Raw genomic sequence first — 21,505 nt, forward strand, 5'->3', positions numbered from 1 at the left:
CAGTGTAGTCACTGCTGCAATGTAGGAAACGCGGCAGCCAATTTGTGCACAGCAAGCTCCCACAATCAGCAATGTGATAATGACCAGATAATCTATTTTAGTGATGTTGGTTGAGGGATAAATATTGGCCAAGACTCCGGGAGAACGCCACAGCTCTTCTTCAAAATGCTGTCATGAGATCTTTTACGTCCACCTAAGAGGGCAGATGAGGCCTCGGTTTTAATGTCCGAAAGGTGGCACCTCCGACAGTGCAGCACTCCCTCAGTACTGCACTTGAGTATCAGCCTGGATTTTGTGTACAAGTCCCTGGAGTGGGACTTGAACCCACAACCTTCTGACTCAGAGGAGAGAGTGCTACCCACTGAGCCACAGTTTTCTGCCTACGGGACTGTAGCCAATTCATCCACTGTAGTAACATCCCACTGATTCCATCAGTTTCTGTCTTGTAGAATAATCTGTTGCGCGGTACCTTATCAAAGGCTTTCTAAAAGTCTAAGTAAACAATGCTGACTGAGATACCAATCATCCACTAAACTAGTAACTTCTTCAAAAAGTTCCAGTAAATTAGTAAGAAACAACCTTCTCTTCCAGAACCCGTTCTAAGTGTCTCTGATGACTCCTTCTTTATCCAGCTGATCAAATATAGAGCATCCCTTATGATCCCTTCAATCATCACTCACGTGCTTATCATAATCAAGAATACAATTAGGTTTCACAACAGGAATACCAGTCTTCTGACTCAGCTTGCCTGTAGCAATCACCTCACTGCTATTCAATGAAGTCAGCAGATAAATGTCTCTTGCCATGCCACTTGATACAGAGTAGGGGCGATTTGCTGCAGTATTCCACTTCTCCGTTCTTCAATTCTTTGCTTACCAAGGCATGAGGCATATTTTCCTGCTTGGCATTACTGTTCCACAGATGTTGATTTTCACTGAGTACAGGGTATCAAAGACGGTAGGGGAGCTGTAATACTGATTGTGTAAACTGAATATCCCTGTTGTAGGAACCGTTCCCCAACAAGATAAGCACATCATTTGTTATTAAAGGTTTACCTTCTTCATCACTCCTGTCTGATCACACTTGCTAATCTATTATGCATCCAGTTGTAGCTTCAGAAAGTGTACATATTTTTATACAAAAATTGACTGGCTGGTTGGGGTTTGATGAATGTTTTTTTTCCACAACTTGGGACACCCACAACAACAACAACAACTTGCATTTATATAGTGCCTTTAACGTAGTAAAATGTCCCAAGTTGCTTCACAAGAGCATTACCTAGCAATAGCTGCTGAGCTGGAACATACACTGATCTGCACCTCTGGAGATAGCAGTCGGATCACTCTCCGACAGGCAGAAGAGCTGTTCAAAACTAAGGTCACTGGTTGGCCGAACAATCTACAGTCCTGGTGTTGCAGTAAATTTGTGAACTTTTGGGAAAAAGTTTCCTGATTGCCAGGAACTCTGGTGCAGACTCCTACTCTGTATTTTCCTCAGCTTTAGGTCTCTTACTACTGCTTTGTTCTTCACCTGCACTAGATACTGAACTGCTCCTCACTCTGCATTTGACTGGACTTATTGCTTTACTTTGCCCACTTCTTTCCGACTGTTGATCCTATGAACAAAATTTTGAAATGCTTCTAAATACATAGTAAGACACCTGTGGCACCCTCCCTACACACAGCACAATAATGAGCCACTACAGAGCAACTGCGGGCACGCATGCACAAATCACTACATCAACACACAACAATGCATGCTACCACTCATATTGTCATCACACACTCAACAAGAATATACCTGGAACTTTCTTTTCAGTTACCTTCTCTTCAAAGCCAGACCCCTCAATGCGACTGGGCTTTTCTTCGCTTTCAGAATCAGCAATACCAAGCTCTGATTTTTGAATTCTCCAAGAGGTCCCCTGGGCCTTCTGGTGGAATTCTATCACCTGCAATTGTTTTCTCAACAATTGCATTTGAAAGCCACTGGCAAGTGGTTCAAGCTTGTTTTCTCACTCGTTGAAAAGAGTATTGCAGTCCAGTTTTTCGGGCTTGTAAGAAGTGAGAGTATTAAAATTTGGTCTGATTGCAAATGAAAAGCAAAAGGCTGAAATCAACAATGCAATTTTCCTGCATTTGGAGGGGCAGAACGATAGTTTACTTGCTAGCCTAGGTAAGTGAGTTCACCAAAATATCAGTTAAAAGTGTGGTAACACCTGCTGGCCTCTGACCCAATTATTCTAAAATAACTTTAAAATAAAATTAGAGGTTTGCCACCTTTTACATATTAGCTGCAGCAAAAATACTGGGCTAGGCAAAACAAACTGCCAACAATCCTTCTCATCAGTGTAATAAAATTTAACAGAAAACTATTAGAATCAACAGCACAAAATCGGGCCGTTCTGCCCAACTGGTTTTAATACTCCACATGAACCTCCTCCAACCCTATCCCTGTATCCTTCTATTCCCCTCTCCCTCATGCATGTATCAAGCCTCCCCTTCAATGCAGCAATTTAACCACTTCACGTGGCAGCGAGTTCCATATTCTCACTAGTCTGTGTAAAGAAATTCCTTCTAATTTCTTTATTTGATCCGTTAGTGGCTATCTTATATTTATGCCCCTTGTTCTGGTCTCGCCCACAAGTGGAAACAATTTCTCCACATCCACCCTATCGGACCCCTTCATAATTTCAAAGACCATTATCAGGTTTCCTCTTGGTCTTCTCTTTTCCAGAGAGAAGAGCCCTATCTTGCTCAATCTTTCCTGAGCGTTGCGACCTCTCAATTCCAGGTAAGGTCCTTGTAAGTCTTTTCTGCACTTTCTCCAGTGCTTCAATGTCCTTTTTGTTTTGTAGCACGGGAGACCAGAACTGCAAGTAGAAACAAACTGTGAAAAATACATTTCCATTTTTAAAAATTGGACTTATTCATTTCTGGTTTTAAGTTTAGAAATTTGGAGACTAACCACTGGCTGAGTGCTAAAATAAATAGGTGGCTGGCTGGCTGGGTGATTTCTGCACATTTATGTACTTTTCTTTAAAAACGTGCAGAACTACGCGTTCAAATCATAAGGTGACTTGAGGACTCTTGCAGATGTGCCACAAAGTGGTAAATATTGGTGCTGTCAGCCCTGAGGGCTGGGGTGGGGAAATTTCAGGAGACAGCAGCGTCGAGGTCAGAGGGGCCTTGACCCCGCCCTCAGCGGGGCACGCCGGGAAAGGGCACGTGACCGCCGGAGGACCGGGCAGCGCGAGTCACGTGACGAGTAACGGCGAGGGCCGGCTGCGTCCGAGCCGCTGGATGACCCGGGGGGGAGGAGGAGGAGGAGGAGAGGAGAGGAGAGGAGGGGAGGGCCGCGATGGGGACGGTGGTGGACGTCAAGCTGAAGCGGGCGAACAAAGTGTACCGTGAGGGGGTGAGTGCAGCCGAGCCTGGGCCCACGTAACCGAATATCATCCATCCCCCCCCTCCCCTCCCCCCGCCCCCCCCGGTGCTTCCTCCCTGAGTCCAGCTGTTTTTCCACTGTGTCTTGTTCAGTTTGCAGTGATTACAATATAAGCCGGGTGGGTGGGTGGGGATTGCACTGTAAGTAATGCACTTCGAAATCTCTGCACCCGATGAGGTGCTGTTGCTTTGGAGGCGTGACTGGGTATTGGACATGTAGTAGGTGCCGCCGAGCCCTAGATTCAGAAACCAGTCATGGCTTCTTAAAATAAAATAATGTTTATATTATATATGGTGTTTTTCATGTTTCCTGGTACTGTGCACCATCCCTGGCTGAGAATGTGGATTGGGTAGCTGCCCCCTCCCCAGTTCTAGGCCACTACCGTTCTGAAGCAACACAAAAACGTTGCACCAGAAGAGATTGAATTGCCTTCCTTTTCTTTACCCACCTCATTCATAAAGGAAGTGCCTGAGGGACTCAGCTATGCCTCAGTGGTTAGCACTCTCTTGAGTCAGATGGTTGCGGAACAGCCATCCAGGGAACTTGAGCACAAAATCTAAACTGATGCTCCAGTGCAGGACTGAGGGATTGCTGCACTGTCTGAGGGTGCCGTCTTTCGGATCAGAAGTTAAACCGAGATCCTCGGGTGGATATAAAAGATCCCGTGGCACTATTTTGAAGAAGAGCAGGGGAGTTCTCCCTGGTGGTCCTGGCCAATATTTATTCCTCAACCAACATCACTAAAACTGATCGTGTACCTCATTGGTGTTTGTGGGATTTTGCTGTGAGCAAATTGGTTTCCTACATTACAGCAATGACTATGTTTCAAAAGTACTTAATTGGTTATGAAGTGATTTGGGATGTCCTGAGTTTGTGAAAGGTGCTATATAAATGCAAGTTCTTTTGATAGCTTTATGGCTGAAATTGGGATTCTGTATCCTACCTTTCCATGGCACAGTGCACTAGTGTATTCCATTTGAGCATATGTTAAAGGTATATTTTTGTGCAGTGAGTGGTACATTTTATATTTTTGGCTTTAAGTTGAGCACAAGGTGATGTCAAAATGGGTTATGGTATGTTTAAGTTGATAACCTCTAGCAGTGCAGAAATCAAATTTCATGGAGTGGAAAGAGACTAGAATTAAATTTAGTTTAAACATTCAAATATACCAGCTGAAATGTTTATTGCTATGCTTAGTTATTGATTAGCTATGAAGTTGTGGTCATGATGTAAGGAACTTGATCTTCTGTTTCTTGTGCAGATAATTACCTCAAGAAATGTGGTTAGAAAATAGCTGCTGGGACCAGTTGAATGTAGTTGCTTGTTAAAATAAATTTCATTTTGTGCCATTTTTCCCATGATAAGTGTCTCAAAGCTTGGAAGTTTGAGTGCCAAATATTTATCCAGTGAAAGGTATTGAATCATTTTGTATGGAGCAGTATAGAGTATCGGGGTGGGGGAGGGGCCGAGGAGGAGGGAGGAGGCAATGAAATGGTCTGGTGCATTTGTGTACCAGTCTGTGATGGAATGGTGTGGTATATGGTTGTTTTAACTAAAACAAGGTAAAATTGAAGGCCACACTCACAGCACTTAATGGGACTGCTAGAGGCATGGGTGTAGCTTGTCTCCTTTCTGTACTCTCCGGCCTTAAAATATTTTGCTATGTTAACGGCAGTGTATAAATGCAAGTTGTTGTTGCAGTAAAGGCGTGCTTAGGAGATGAGGCTGAGGGACAAAAAAGTTTTGTACTTTTTTTTAATGCAGTTTACACTCTTTCTTTGAATTAGGCTGTTGACTGGCGATATCTTAGCCAAGCCTGATCCTGCTCTCACCCGATGCTCTCGCATGCATTTTCCAGCAGGAGCCAGTGGATACCAATTAAGAGTGGGAACTCCAGCTAATTTTTTTCCTTTCTAGTCCAGGGACACTGAAACTAACTGGTGCCATAACTGTGGTCATACAGAGATAATAGCACAGACTGTGAACTTGGCCTGTGTTACTCGGGTTTGTATGGTCTAGTACTACACTGGATACTGTATTTGCCCTATAAGCATCGAGGAGCTGGTATCAGTTTTTACATCATATGCTATTTATCTTCCAATTGTATGACTGATTTTCTGTTTTTTTATATACACTTATTATTCAGGGTCCGCACATCCGAGAAGTATATTAATATTCTAATACTAGCTACCCCATTCAACCTGCTATGAGGGAGAAGAGTGCATGCTAACAATGGCACACTACTAGCAGCCCCAATCCTCCTCCCTCAATTATTAGCATTACTGTTGGGGAAATTAGTTTATCAGCTAGGATTGGAAAGAGATGGTACTTTAAAGTGTTTTGTAGCCATATACCTTTAAAGGGGAACTTGAAAGATCTGTATTCATCACCTAAAGAAACCGCAGTTTGCTTATCATTTTACTGTGGTGGTGGGGGAGAATCCTCCATTACAATGCATTATATTCATGCTAAATCACAGAATTATATAGCAGAGAAGGAGGCTGGTTGACCCATTGCACCTGTGCCAGCTCTCGGAAAGAGCTATCCACTTATCCGTTCTCCATACCCTTTGACATTTTTCTTTTTCAAAAACTTACCTACTTCCCCTTCAAGATCTATTATGGATTCTGCTTCCATTACTGTTCCTGGTGCGGCATTCCATGTTCTAACAGCCCTCCTTTTAAAAAAAAATTCTCCTAACCATTACTTTTGGTGATCTTAAATTTATGCTCTCAAGTAACTGCCTCACCAACTAGTGGAAATAGTTTTTCCTGATTTACATTGTCAAAATCTCTCATAATTTTGAACATCTCTATCATATCTCCTCAACCTTCTCTGCTCTAATGAAAGCCCTAGTTTCTTTAGTCTCAGCTCATAACTAAAGCCTCTCATTCCTGGTTTTATCTTCTTCACCCTCTCCACGTCTCTCATTCCTGGTATTGATGAATCTCTTCTGCACCCTCTTTCCTTGTCTTTCCTAAAGCAAGGTGCCCAAAACTGGGCACGACGTTCAACTGCAGCCTACGCAAGCAATGAGATTGATTTGTTTACGTTCTGTTAATGGGCTGTTTTGGCCCTACCAAATATATTGCTTTTATATTTGCCTTTTCTTCTGTTCCATTTGCAGCTCTCCTTTCATTTAGAATCATAGAAGTTCACAACATGGAAACAGGCCCTTCGGCCCAACATGTCCATGTCGCCCAGTTTATACCACTAAGCTAGTCCCAATTGCCTGCACTTGGCCCATATCCCTCTATACCCATCTTACCCATGTAACTGTCCAAATGCTTTTTAAAAGACAAAATTGTACCCGCCTCTACTACTGCCTCTGGCAGCTCGTTCCAGACACTCACCACCCTTTGAGTGAAAAAATTGCCCCTCTGGACCCTTTTGTATCTATCCCCTCTCACCTTAAATCTATGCCCCCTTGTTATAGACTCCCCTACCTTTGGGAAAAGATTTTGACTATCGACCTTATCTATGCCCCTCATTATTTTATAGACTTCTGTAAGATCACCCCTTAACCTCCTACTCTCCAGGGAAAAAAGTCTCAGTCTATCCAACCTCTCCCTATAAGTCAAACCATCAAGTCCCGGTAGCATCCTAGTAAATCTTTTCTGCACTCTTTCTACTTTAATAATATCCTTTCTATAATAGGGTGACCAGAACTGTACACAGTATTCCAAGTGTGGCCTTACTAATGTCTTGTACAACTTCAACAAGACATCCCAACTCCGGTATTCAATGTTCTGACCAATGAAACCAAGCATGCTGAATGTCCTCTTCACCACCCTATCCACCTGTGACTCCACTTTCAAGGAGCTATGAACCTGTACTCCTAGATCTCTTTGTTCTATAACTCTCCCCAACGCCCTACCATTAACGGAGTAGGTCCTGGCCTGATTCGATCTACCAAAATGCATCACCTCACATTTATCTAAATTAAACTCCATCTGCCATTCATCGGCCCACTGGCCCAATTTATCAAGATCCTGTTGCAATCCTAGATAACCTTCTTCACTGTCCACAATGCCACCAATCTTGGTGTCATCTGCAAACTTACTAACCATGCCTCCTAAATTCTCATCCAAATCATTAATATAAATAACAAATAACAGCAGACTCGGCACCGATCCCTGAGGCACACCGCTGGTCACAGGCCTCCAGTTTGAAAAACAACCCTCTACAACCACCCTCTGTCTTCTGTCGTCAATCCAATTTTGTATCCAATTGGCTACCTCACCTTGGATCCCATGAGATTTAACCTTATGTAACAACCTACCATGCCGTACCTTGTCAAAGGCTTTGCTAAAGTCCATGTAGACCACGTCTACTGCACAGCCCTCATCTATCTTCTTGGTTACCCCTTCAAAAAACTCAATCAAATTCGTGAGACATGATTTTCCTCTCACAAAACCATGCTGACTGTTCCTAATCAGTCCCTGCCTCTCCAAATGCCTGTAGATCCTGTCTCTCAGAATACCCTCTAACAACTTACCCACTACAGATGTCAGGCTCACTGGTCTGTAGTTCCCAGGCTTTTCCCTGCCGCCCTTCTTAAACAAAGGCACAACATTTGCCACCCTCCAATCTTCAGGCACCTCACCTGTAGCTGTTGATGATTCAAATATCTCTGCTAGGGGACCCGCAATTTCTTCCCTAACCTCCCATAACGTCCTGGGATACATTTCATCAGGTCCCGGAGATTTATCTACCTTGATGTGCGTTAAGACTTCCAGCACTTCCCTCTCTGTAATATGTACACTCCTCAAGACATCACTATTTATTTCCCTAAGTTCCCTAACATCCATGCCTTTCTCAACCGTAAATACCGATGTGAAATATTCATTTAGGATCTCACCCATCTCTTGTGGTTCCGCACATAGATGACCTTGTTGATCCTTAAGAGGCCCTACTCTCTCCCTAGTTACTCTTTTGCCCTTTATGTATTTGTAGAAGCTCTTTGGATTCTCCTTTGCCTTATCTGCCAAAGCAATCTCATGTCCCCTTTTTGCCCTCCTGATTTCTCTCTTAACTCTACTCCGGCAATCTCTATACTCTTCAAGGGATCCACTTGATCCCAGCTGTCTATGCATGTCATATGCCTCCTTCTTCTTTTTGACTAGGGCCTCAATCTCCCGAGTCATCCAAGGTTCCCTACTTCTACCAGCCCACACAACAACAAATTTAGATTTGTTGTTGTGTGGGGTAGGGTCAAATCCGACAGGCACTGCTGCATAACTGATTGTAGAGGAGTGCACCAATACAGGTTCTTTCGCTGCGTTTATCTTGTGTGCCTGATTTGAAGTCTGATTTTGTACGCCCACTATTTTGTGGGTCAACAACACCATCAGATCCCTGTAGGTTGGTTCATTTGTACGTGGGAGTGCAGCTTCTAGCTGGAGAACTATGCCTTTGTTGCAACAATATGTGGAGCAATGTGCGTTATAAGTTTGCATGGCTGGAAGACTCCAGTAATATCTTTCAAACTGCCCGGCCCTTGGCCCTTCATCTGCCACAATCAATGCTATTAATTTGCTCAACTACTGTTGCTTCTACTTTCAATGCCTTTGACCCCAGAAAAGCCATCGCTGTCTCCCATCCTGGTTGTTTCCTCTGGTATGACCTCCCATATTTGCTCCTGTGGGCACAAACTCGATCATATCTGGTGCACAACTGGCATACCCACCATTTTCACATCTGGCTTGAGCACAGCAAACTCTCCCTTGCCAAAACCATCCTGTCCCTGAGGATCATGTTCCTTTCCTCTGCTGCTGACCACCTTTCACCCCCCCCCCCCCTTCCCTGCCCCCTCCCCCTGACGACAAGTGCAAGGAGCTCATGGATTTTTTTTCCCTGCCACATTCAAGAGCATCCATTCAGCTACCTCTGCTGCTTCTCCTTTATTCCCTTAAGCCCCTCCCTTTCAACATTTCTGTCATCACCCCATCCACAAAAAGCCCATGCTCAATCCCATGGCCCTCACTAACTACTGCCCCACTTCCAATCTCCCTTTCCTCTTTCAAGTCCTTGAATGTGCTTCTGCCCTGCAGCTCTCTGCCTTTCTCTCCCACAGCTTTCAGTTTGAATCCCTTCATTCTGGCTTCTGACGCCCCCCCCCCCCCCCCCCCCAACAGCCAAGTATAAAAGAGGCCCTAAACAAAGTAATGAACGTCATTCTCAGAGACTGGTGCATTGTCCCTCCTTGGCCTCTCTATAGCCTTCAAATCAGCCACACCATCCTCTTCCAATTCCTCTCCTCTCTAAAGCCTTCGACACAGTTAGCCACATTATCCTCTTCCAATTCCTCTCCTCTTGTCCAATGCCATGGGACTGCTCTCTTTTGATTCTACTCTTCCCTATCCAATCATAGCCAGAGCATCTCTAGCACTTGCTTCTCTTCCCACACTGCACTGATGCCTTCAGAACCGTTCAAAGATCCATCCTCGGCATCTAGATGCTGCTCCTTGGCAACATCATCCATGGACTTGGGGTCAGCTTCTGCATATATGCTAACGCTGACCAGCTCTACCTCTCCACATTTTTCAGTCCCTCCTGGGCCAACACAGCTCCATTTGTCCTCTCTGCTCTGAATTCACTGCTCTCCTGTCCTCCCTACACCTTTCCCTCCATATACCCTCTCCTACCAGTATGTACGGCCACCTCCTTGGTCATACCATTTCCTCGGGCTTCTGCTCCTATGGTCTTGATCACTGCCAATACCATGTCCAACCACTTCTCTGTATCCATCACTACCCACATCACCTTCCATCATTGCTTCCTTCTGTGTCTATCCCTGGGGGGGAAAAATCACTATAAGTCACTTATAACATCGCTCATGTGTAAGCCTATGCAGAAAGTGTTATCACGGGGGAGATGGGGATTGGAGGCTGCGTTTCAGACGAGCTAATTCTTACTGTCCATAGGTGTCACTTGATTATTGGTCACAAGACAAAAGCAGGAACCTGGTTGATGGAGACTGAGCTAATCTGGGTAATTACAGGCTGGCCAGCTTAACCTCTGAGTCTTTAATTATCACATATTTAGATAAAGAGAACGTTGTTAGAAGTAACTAGCTCGGATTTGAAAAGGGGCAACTGTGCTTGACAAATCTCATAGAATTCTTTGAGGAGATAGCAGATATGGTAGATAGGGGAAATGCAGTGGATGTGGTGCATATGGACTTTAGGAAGGCCTTTGACAAGATACATTGTGGGAAATTACAAAAGATGATTATTGAGTATGGCATTTCTCTAGAAAAGAGAAGTCTGAGGGGTGACCTAATAGAGGTCTTCAAAATTATGAAGGGGTTCGATAAGGTAGACGTGGAGAAGATGTTTCCACTTGTGGGGGAGTCCAAAACCAGAGGACACCAAATATGTGATAGTCACTAATCGATCCAATAAGGAATTCAGGAGAAACTTCTTTACCTGGAAAGTAGTTAGAATGTGGAACATGGAACAGTTGATGCGAATAACATCGGTGTATTTGAGGGGCAGCCAGATAAGTACGTGAGGGAGAAAGGAATAGAAGGATATGCTGGTAGGGTGGGAGGAGGCTCGTGTGGAGCATAAACACTGTAGGGAATTTGGGTGAATCTCTGGGGAAGACCCTAATGTCCAAAATCCTTACAACACCGGCATAGACCAGTTGGGCCGAATGGCCTGTTTCTGTGCTGTAAATTCTATGAATTATGGGGAGGATAGCAAATGGGATTAAAAAGTGAATTAGAAGGGAGAAAACTGAGAGTAAAGGGCAATTTTCAGAGCAGTTGGGAGTGGGTATTGGTATCCCACAGGGTTCAGTTCTGGGAGCATTTCTGTTCACTGTTTTGTCAATAATTTGGATATACTCCTAGGGAGAGTGGTATTGAAATTTGCAGTTGATAGCAAAATAGAAGGTATAGTTAATTCTTTAGAAGATCAAAGGAAGTTTTAAGGGCATATTAGGGAAGAAAGGGGAATGCCTAAAATGTGGCAGATGGAATTCAGTGTCACCAAATGTGAGGTGATGCATTTTGGTTTAAAAAAACCCAGCAGTAATTATACTCTGAATGATAGTAGGCTCAGTACTGTGGGAGAACAGAGAGGTTTGAGGGTACAGTTTCAAAGGACATTATTTTGGTGATACGGCTGTGAAAAAAGGCTAATAGAATTCTAGGTTTTATCACGAGGTACGGAATATAAAGCCAAGAGGTAATGATGAGCCTATCTAAAACCTAAAGATGACCTCAATTAGAGTATTGTGTGCAGTACTGGCCTCCACAATCTAGGAAAGATATTGCGGTTTTGGAGGGAGTACAACGCAGATTCACTAGCACGCTGCCTGGTGTGTGGAAATACAAATACAAAGAAAGACTTGAAAAGATGGGTCTTTTTTTTATTAGAACCATGCAGATTACGGGGCGATATAATAGAAGCGCTTAAAAGGATGGGACAGGGTAGATAGAAACAGACTGTTTCCAGTAATTGAGGGGTCAAGAACGAAGGAGTCGTAGACATGAGCTTGAATACAAGAGATTTATAACAGAGGACAGGAGAAAGTTCTTTAGAGTTGTGAAGATGAGGAATTCGCTTCCAAGGTTAATAGTTGAGGCAGAAACTATGTCAACATTAGATTTGTGGGGTGAGTAGAAGGTCAGATGACCTGTGTATGGGCTGAAGACTAAACCTGATTGACATGATATATAAATTGCACATTTAAACAGGGCTGAGCATTTATGTGTTTTATTAATGTAATTACATGACCTTTTAAGACACTCCTTAAAACCTACCTCTTTGACCAAGCTTTTGGTCACCTGTCCTAATATCTCCTTAAGTGGCTTGGTGTCAAATTTTGTTTGATAACGTTCCTGTGAATTGCCTTGGAATGTTTTACTGCTTTAAAGGTGCTATATAAATGCAAGTTGTTGTTGAATTAACCATTTAAATGGTAGATACTCGGTAAGTTGCTTAGCCTTTGAGTTAATTTTTTTTGAAAATTGCTTTAATTTAGTGGTAGATGCTAATTAGCAAAGCTGCTAATTAAAGGGGGAGTTTCTACTAATGAATCAGTCTGTGGCTTATATAATGGGTGAAAAGTTCAATCTAATTATCACTGTGAAATCACCCACCAACCCCACAACCATTGGCTGCTCATCACCATTGCAGTGCAAAAGAGATTATTTTCATTGATGTTGAGACTGAAGGAGGTTGGTGGATGAATAGAGGGAAAGAGGGAGGGCCAAAGAGCACATGCATGCTGTGTCGAAAAAGTCCCGTATTAATCAAAACAACTGCATTTTGTACCTATCCTGCTTCCTGACTCTTAACAGGGTTGTTTGGGTGTATCTGAATCAATTTGATTCGTTGTGCTGTTCACAAGCTTACTGCTAAGTGAAGCATTCATTGACTGTTCCCATTTTAAAAAAAAATGGTCCTTACTCTCTGGACGGGCTCAAGATGCTTACTGAAGAGCAGGTCAGAGGCTGGGTATTCTGCGGCGAGTGATTCACCTCCTGACTCCCCAAAGCCTTTCCACCGTCCACAAGGCACAAGTCAGGAGTGTGATGGAATACACTCCACTTGCTTGGATGAGTGCAGCTCCAACAACACTCAAGAAGTTCGACACCATCCAAGATAAAGCAGCCCGCTTGATTGGCACCCCATCCACCACCCTGAACATTCACTCCCTTCACCACCGGCGCACTGTGGCTGCAGTGTGTACCATCCACAGCAGCAACTCACCAAGGCTTCTTCGACAGCACCTCCCAAACCCGTGACCTCTACCATCTAGAAGGACAAGAGCAGCAGGCACATGGGAACAACACCACCTGCACGTTCCCCTCCAAGTCACACACCATCCCGACTTGGAAATATATCGCCGTTCCTTCATCGTCGCTGGGTCAAAATCCTGGAACTCCCTTCCTAACAGCACTGTGGGAGAACCGTCACCACACGGACTGCAGCGGTTCAAGAAGGCGGCTCACCACCACCTTCTCAAGGGCAATTAGGGATGGGCAATAAATGCCGGCCTCGCCAGCGACGCCCACATCCCATGAACAAATAAAGAAAAAAAAAGAGTAGCTGAGAGGATCTCCAGGTTTTATCCCTCCTCTGTGCCCAGTTAGCTGATCTCAGCAGGCAGTAGTGAGGTAAAAATTGTCCTTCATGCCGCTGGGTTAGGGAGGGGCAAATAAGCTAGGGGTCCCTCTCTTGATCACCATTCAATATGTGTAGGTGCGGATGTCAGGCGAGAACAGGGTTGGATGCTGCTGTGATGATCTCCATGGTCAAATAGCTTGCTTGCTGTCAACTCCGCGCGTGTAAAGCGAGCACTTTTGTAATGTACTGGAGGTCACTGGCACTGTAGCACCTGATCCCAGCTAGGAGTCAATGTCTTAAGGAGAGGAGACAGAAATAGAAGGAAATAATTAAATTACTAAAATAAGTGGTCCTCCCTATGTCATGTAAATGTTTGCATTTATTTTGTGTGAGGATGCGGTGTTTTGAAGGGGGAGTTTTATTTCTTGTGCTATCTGGGCTATAAGGGCAGACAGATTACCTGCTTCCAGATGTTTCGCCAATGTCACTCTCAAAATCGTTTTCTGTAATGCACACGAGAGCAGTACAAGAATTACAGTTTGTTATAGGAAGCTGGTGTGCAAAGGCCTGGGGTTTCTTTGGGGTGTGGAGATGGACGGTGGGAGAAGAGAAGGAATGATCAAATCTTAGAGACTCCTGCCTAATATTTCTACCAAGTGGTTAGCTTCAGTCCAGTGCTGGCGACGACCTCGCAGGAGGTTGCCTGATGCTTGGTGTTCTGAAGGTACAGGAATAGAAGGGCCGTTTGCTCTTTCCCCTTTCCTTCTTCCTGTCCCGAAGGCAGTGACTCCTGTTAAAGGGGAAGGGGGGGGAATGGGGGATGTAGTTCGACAACAACTTGTATTTATATGGAGTCTTTAACAAGGTAAAACATCCCAAGGCGCTTCACAGGAGCAATTAGCAAACAAAATTTTACACCGAGCCACATAAGGAGATATTAAGACAGGTGAGCAGAAGCTTGGTCTAAGAGGTACGTTTTAAGGAGTTTTTTAAAGGAAGAGAGAGAGATTTAGGGAGGGAATTCCAGAGCTTAGGGCCTGGGCAGCACAGGTGCTGATAACCCTCTGGTACTGTACCTCCTCCAAGGTAGCATTGCAGAAAATTCTGAAGTTGATGGGCAATATTAGATATTTTTAAAAATCTGATTTCGATATAAATGAATGAGAGGGCTTAGAATTGGGAGGACATTGTACGTATATCATTGCTGCCCTCTGGTGGTTGGGATATGCCATAACCAAACTTGAATGCCTAGTATTAAAAATTGCATCGGGTCGACCAGCATGTGATGGTGGAAAAGGACAGAAAACGTTGGGACATTTCAACGGGGGAGAACCCGTCAATATTTTCTGCCTTTTATTTTAGGTTTCTGATATTTGTAGTTTTATTTCTTGGGTACTCTATTGGAAGGCTGGATGAGGAATGCCCGTCTTTGTCACCTAAGGGTTCTCCCGTTAGATACTGTGTTAACTTTGTCCGAGCCAGAGGCGGTGTCTCTTGATGCGTGGGTCTCATGCAATCGCCTGCAACCTGGAAGGGAAGGTACCTTGATTCACTAAAGCTGGCAAAAATACTTTTACACCGATATCTTAACTTGCCTTGGTGAGTCCCAGCCGGTTTACTTTCATGTTGCTGGCTGCATGAGATCTAGCCATCAGGAGCTAGTGCCACTAGCACAAGTGTCACAGCGGATAAACACGACAATAAAGTTCAATAATGACAGAGAATAGACACTAGCTGGCATCGAAATGGTTGCAGGCAAAAGTAGTCGAATGTCAATCATTACCTTGCTGGATGTTTTAAAGGAGACGGGCCAAGTAAGTACTTTGCATGTTGACACTTTGCCCAAAGAACACGCAGAAATAGAACCAGAAAACAAACACGTTTATGATTGAGCAAACATGCTGTCTAGACACAAGGTGGCAACGGTTGTGAGGCTAGTGGCATACTGCGGCCAAGAGAAGTGTCTGCTCATCTTTCTCTGAATGTAGGCTTCTGCTCGTTGTGTGGGCAAGTGATGGATGGGAAAATGAAGAATAAAGTGTTGAACGGTGTTGGTAAGCAGGGGTGTGGGGGGAATTCGTAGTGTTGCTGCAAGAGTGCTGGCAGCTCAGGAAAACCTGATGGGAGCTGTGAGGTTCAAGGTCATCGGTGTTGAGCTGTGATCCAGGCTCAGTGTTCATCAGTGCGGCTGTTCTGTTCCATAGGTCCGCGTAGCTCCACTGATTCATTCCAAAACAAAACCTGCTTCTCCAGTCATTTACTCCACAAACATCATTGTCATCTCGAACTGATTTCACAAACCCTCTCCTCGCCGGCCTCCCTGCCTCTATGCTCCACATTTTTGAGGTAACCCAGAACATCTATGGTCTTGCGACTTGTCCTGTTTGCCCATCATTGCCTGTCCTCCCTCTGGTCCAGTGACTCCCTGCACCACAACAAATCGATTTGAAATTCCTCATCTTCAAATCTCTTGATAGCCTTGCTCCATCCTATCTCGGCCATTTTTCTCATGGCCCCATGCAGCGTCCACTCGCCTGGTTCTGGATTGCTGCTCATTCTCTGTTCTCGCCTCTCCTACATTAGAGGCTGATCTTTTAGTCACTGCTCCCCTGCCTTCCGGAATCCCTATATATATATATATATATATATATACATACATACACACATATGTGTGTATGTATATATATATATATATATATATATATATATATACATACATACACACATATGTGTGTATGTATATATATAATATATATATATATATAATATATATATATATTATTTATATATATATATATATATATATATATATATATATAGAAAACTGATTTGAATTGCTAGGAACCAGTTTAGTCTCTCCTTCCCCCTCCCAAAGTTGGTAGCCTGCCACCGTCTGGCTGAGATCAGCTAAGTTGGCAAAGAGCGGGAATCTGGGGCCGTTAACGTCTGTATGGCTCATTACCACAGCAGACGGAGTCTCACCCATTGTCAAGGATTGTTCTGATTTTTGTTTCCCCATCAAAATGGAATCTTTGTGGTACTCCTCGTTTCCAAGCTTGTCGAGGTATTTCAGAAATCAGCCTGATGTGCATAGAGCTTATTTGTCATTTAAAAAAAAATTGCATTTCTAAAGCGCCTTTCACGACCTCTGGACTTGCCAAAGTGCTTTACAGCCAATGAAGTATTTTTAAAGTGTAGTCTCTGTTGTAATGCAAGTACTGTGTTTTATGGTTCACATAAATCGATCATGATTCATCCTATTTTTAAAAAAAAACTGAACTAAGGGGAAAATGACCAGCTATATATTATAGCGCAGTGCTTGCCAATGCCCAGGGCTTGGAGAAAACAGTACTTTCTCTAAAGTTAGGAATCACGCAGCCAGCTCCTAGTTTTTCACATCAATAACTACCTTTGACGTGGCTTTTTCTTATTCCCGAAATGGCATTGTTCTTCAATTTAAAAAAAAATTTCCTTGGCCGCTTGGAAATAAGTTGGCAAAGAAAATAGCACTATTACCAAGTCGGCTTAATCCTCATCTCCGTTTGCTCCTCTCCTGGAAGCACTGCCATTTAATGGGGTACGAGTCCATAGGCAGCAGGAGCACCTCTGGTACATTGTCCAAGTGGCCATTCTTCATGCGACCTAGACACTGCCAGCAGACAGTTTAGCTGTGGAGGGGACTGCAATCGAGCCTAATCCTGGGATCACTTGTCACTCGCCTACAAATGCACTTTCCAGCAGGGGACACTGGTGTTAATTGAATCCATATGATTTATATCAATTAGTGTTAATTGTATTCAGGTGGTGTGCATCAATTGGGGACTCTTGTATCCATTGATATGAGAGCTTATCCAGGGGGGACGACAGTGGGTAATGTGTTGATCTCTGTGAATAAAGGTTTGGAAGCAACTGAAGACCAGGCTGTCATATTCTATCCTTCACCACCAGGTCTATCCAATTTATTACAACTGGGTCGTAAGCAGTCGCTCTGGCTGAGATATTTTTCTGAAGTATTCCCTCTCTACCCCAGGGGCACTGAGATTAATTGTAGCATCCCACCTGCTGTCTGGACCGAAGTCAACTAACTTAGTGCAAACCAGGGATCAAATCAGAAGCCTCCTGGTTTGATAGGGTAGATAGAGAGAAACTATTTCCTCTCGGGGGTGGGGGGGGCGCATCTTAAAATGAGAGCTAGGCCGTTCAAGCATAATGTCAGGAAGCACTGCTTCACACACGGGGCAGTGGAAATCTGGAACACTCCCCCAAACAGCTGTTGAGGCTGGAGGTCAATTTAAAATTTCAGAACTGAGATTGATAGATTTTTGTTAGGCAAGGGTATTAAGGGATATGGAACCAAGGCAGGTAGATGGAGTTAAGATACAGATCAGCCATGATCTAATTGAATGGCAGAGCAGGCTCAAGGGGCTGAATGGCCTACTCCTGTTCCTATAGTCTAGTGCTACACTAGGCGGTCTTGAGATGACTAAATGGACAAAATAAATACTTTGCAGACTTCTACATTGACCGAGGTGTGTCTACAGATGCAAGGGGAATTTTCTACTCCATGCAAATCAGTAATGATGAGAAACATCAGGTAATTGTTCTGCTCGAGTCAGTGGAAATAAATCTCTAGTAGAGATTTTCATTCAAATAAATGGTTTATGTGCAACAAAATGGTTTGCTAATAGCTGGGAACCACTGTGCACTGTGAGTTATGGATTGAAATACACACCGACATGGCTGTTAACCTGTGCTGTGGCTTCTGTTGCAGGAAACTCTGTCTGGAGTGGTTATTTTATCCAGTAAAGAAACCATTCAGCACCAGGGAATCACCCTGACCATGGATGGGGCTGTTAACCTGCAACTCAGTGCAAAGAGCGTTGGTGTATTTGAAGCTTTCTACAACTCTGTCAAGGTAAGTGTCGCTGCCCTGTTACTTTTCCCTCTACTCTGTAAATCACAAGGATGAGATCACTGCGGGGATGAACTATATACATTTGTATTATGGACTCGTGCCCTTGCCCTGCGTTTGTTGGAAAATTCTAAACTACTATCGCAGTGCTTTGACGCTTAACTGTAAGGTTACTCTTTTCTCGAGATCTGTACAACACTTTTTCCTTTATTGATAACCTTCCAGTTAGATGCTGATCTGTGTAATGCAAAGACCAGATCTCTAATGAGTGCCAGCTTCCAGTGTTCTCTTTACAAGAACAGACAGCCCACTGCATATTCATGGGGACTCTCTTTTGTAGGTCTGTTGGTTCCCTGTATGTGGTGGTTTATAAACTTGGGCTGCTTATACCAAGGAGCTTGTGCAGGGGGACGGGGGGCAGGGGGAGGGGTCAGAGTGGGGGGCAGGGGGAGGGGGACAGAGAGGAGGAAGGGGGGCGTCCAGGGAGAGGGAGAGATCTGCTGTCAGCTGCACTCCTGTAATGTGAAAATGTTTGTGGACTAATTGGCAGTATCTGCCTGAAGCTAGTTACAGATAACGGCTGATCAATTTTGATTATTCGTGACAGTCAGCCTGCTTCTATCACTTGCCAATGTGGCATTGCGGAGTGGAGGCGCAGAACAGCCATTTTGAATGATGTGATTGGGCCAATAATGTGCGGTCTAATGCAACTGGGAACTAGTCTATTTTTGCTGCCAAACTTGCATGTGCAACATAAGTCAATATTAGACTGGGATCTCATGCAAATGTTAAAATAACAACCGTTTATGCCTAAAGTTTAGTCTTTGGATGACGAATGATCCAGCAAGCCCTCCCGAAAGCACCCAGGCTTCCGAAAAGCCAAGAAGTAGTTGGAAGCAGTATCAATGATCTGCCCCTAGATGGCGGAAGCTGCTTATTTTGTGTTATGAAAATAAATGAATTACATACATATTCTGAGGTAAAGGAGAAAATGCTGGAAATACACAGCAGGACTGTTTGCATCTGTAAAGAGAAACAGTCAATGTTTCAGATGTAATCACTTTCTCAGAATATAAATATATATATGCGATTATGATGCCCTAGTTGCCCTGAGGGTATTAACCACATAATGTGGGACTGGACACAGATGGGGTGACCGATTTCTTTCCCTGAAGAACGTTAGTGAATTAGTTGGGTTTTTACCACAATTCAGCTGTTTTCATGGTGCCCCCAAATTGCCAGATTGATTGAATTCAATCTCTCAACTTGCCATGGTGGGATTTGAACTTGTGACCTCTAGGTTGTTGGTCCATTGCCATAACCACTAGGCTACTGGACCCAACGTCAGTTGTGTTCTTGGAGTGGGGGTGGGTGTGGGGTCTGTTACACATGTCCGCGATCTTGTAGGAAAATGAGAATATAAAGAGCATATGGAGTTCAAAATAAAATCCCGTTAGTACTGTGGGTGTGCTTTTCTGAGCTTGGGTATACAACAGATCAATGGAATTTCCAATTGAAGTATCATAAGTAACAGAAAAGCTGTACTCATTATTGGGGCAGGATGGAGGGAGCTTTCCTCTGCATTTGACCCCTGAGAGCGCCGGATGCAGAATCACCCACACTGTCAACCTCAGCATATAAACCCTCCTCCTCCTTCCCTTTCTCCCCCCCCCCCCCCCCCCCCCCCCCCGCCCCAAAAAAGAAAAACTTTTTTTGGCTCAACTCGCCTTGAAGTTTCAGCACTGATCTTTTCCATTTTTGCAGCCTATCCAGCTTATCAACAATAACATAGAGGTAGCCAAGGCGGGGAAACTTCCCAGTGGCCGAACGGAAGTCCCTTTTGAATTCCCACTGAAGGTAAAAGGCAGTAAAGTTCTGTACGAGACGTACCACGGGGTCTTCGTAAACATTCAGGTATGTGACGACTGTATATGTCAAGGTTTACCAAAAGATCATGTTCAGCATAGTCACAATTTGTTATTACAAGGTCAGCATTTCAGCCCTGCCTTAATTGGAGCTGGGCTGAACTGGGGAGGTAAGGTAGAGAGAGGGTTATCTTCTATGATTTTATTTAACCATCAGAGGTTGCAGTCCTTAGGGGTAATTTTAACTTTCAGCGATGGTGTAAAACACATGATATCAGATTGGCCGTCCGTTATACATCTTGCCCGATCTTGCTTTCCCCTGGAGGCGGCCCCTTGCCTTTCACACCCAGCACACTTTCGAGTTTCAAGCCCTCTTGAAATACTGAGATTTGAGAAAACAAGCAAGCCAGAAAATCAAAAAAAAAGTCAAAAGAAAAGAATGAATGCACCAAACAAAATGCAAAAAGAACACACAGTAAAAGATATCTGAGAATCATTAACGACCCAGCACAGCACAACTTTAAGAAAGAAAAGGTCGAAGGTTAGGAAGGGCCTTCCACTTAAAAAGAAAAAGAAAGACTTGAATTTATATATCGCCATGCACGACCTCGGGACGTCCAAAAGTGCTTTACAGCCAATTATGTACTTTTGAAGTGTAGTCACTGTTGTAATGTAGGAAGGACATTGCTGACTCTACATTTTATCAGCACACCTCAGGAAATTTCCTCGCTCTCGCTCTCTCATCGGCCTTCTTCTCTCGCTCTCTTCTCGCCGCCCTTCCCTCTTTCTCTCCCACTCTCCTCGTCCTTGCTCTGATGCAAATTGAACACTGACACAAATATCAGAGCTGGGACTTCCCAGCAACTGTTGAGTTTTAAAAAATCTGGTGGCTGTTCCACGCTGTTGCTAATTAAATACTTAACATCCTGCTGCTCCCAGGTGCTGACACCCTGAGGGTTTGTTGAGCAATGCTGGAGTTCATGGAAGAGAACAGAACCTTCACATTCTAACACAAGCATCTCTGAGGAATTACTATTGCTTACTGTTTTTGTCATGAGAGATCCAATGTATACAAGTCCTTTTACTCTTGTTCCGAGGTGTATTGCTGAACATGGGCAATAAACAGATCTCGAGCTGTAGTAGCCTATACCTGCCTCCACTGCTTTTATTTTGCAATATAGTTTCGTCATGAAATTTCTTTG

The 21,505-nt window shown here is 44.0% G+C and overlaps 1 protein-coding gene across 1 annotated transcript in view; it reads left to right on the forward strand.

Annotated features, from left to right (window-relative positions):
- Window positions 1-3,307: 3,307 nt before the first annotated feature.
- The window catches only part of vps26c (VPS26 endosomal protein sorting factor C), a 35,142-nt gene continuing 16,944 nt past the window's right edge, over window positions 3,308-21,505 (forward strand). The window contains exons 1-3 of the mRNA XM_067993309.1: window positions 3,308-3,414; window positions 18,298-18,441; window positions 20,203-20,352. Coding sequence (XP_067849410.1) covers window positions 3,358-3,414; window positions 18,298-18,441; window positions 20,203-20,352 — 351 coding nt within the window. The 5' untranslated portion in view covers window positions 3,308-3,357. The remainder of the gene's footprint in view (window positions 3,415-18,297; window positions 18,442-20,202; window positions 20,353-21,505) is intronic.

The sequence above is a fragment of the Heptranchias perlo genome, chromosome 11 (genome assembly GCF_035084215.1).
Source record: "Heptranchias perlo isolate sHepPer1 chromosome 11, sHepPer1.hap1, whole genome shotgun sequence".
Classification (NCBI taxonomy): Eukaryota; Metazoa; Chordata; class Chondrichthyes; order Hexanchiformes; family Hexanchidae; genus Heptranchias; species Heptranchias perlo.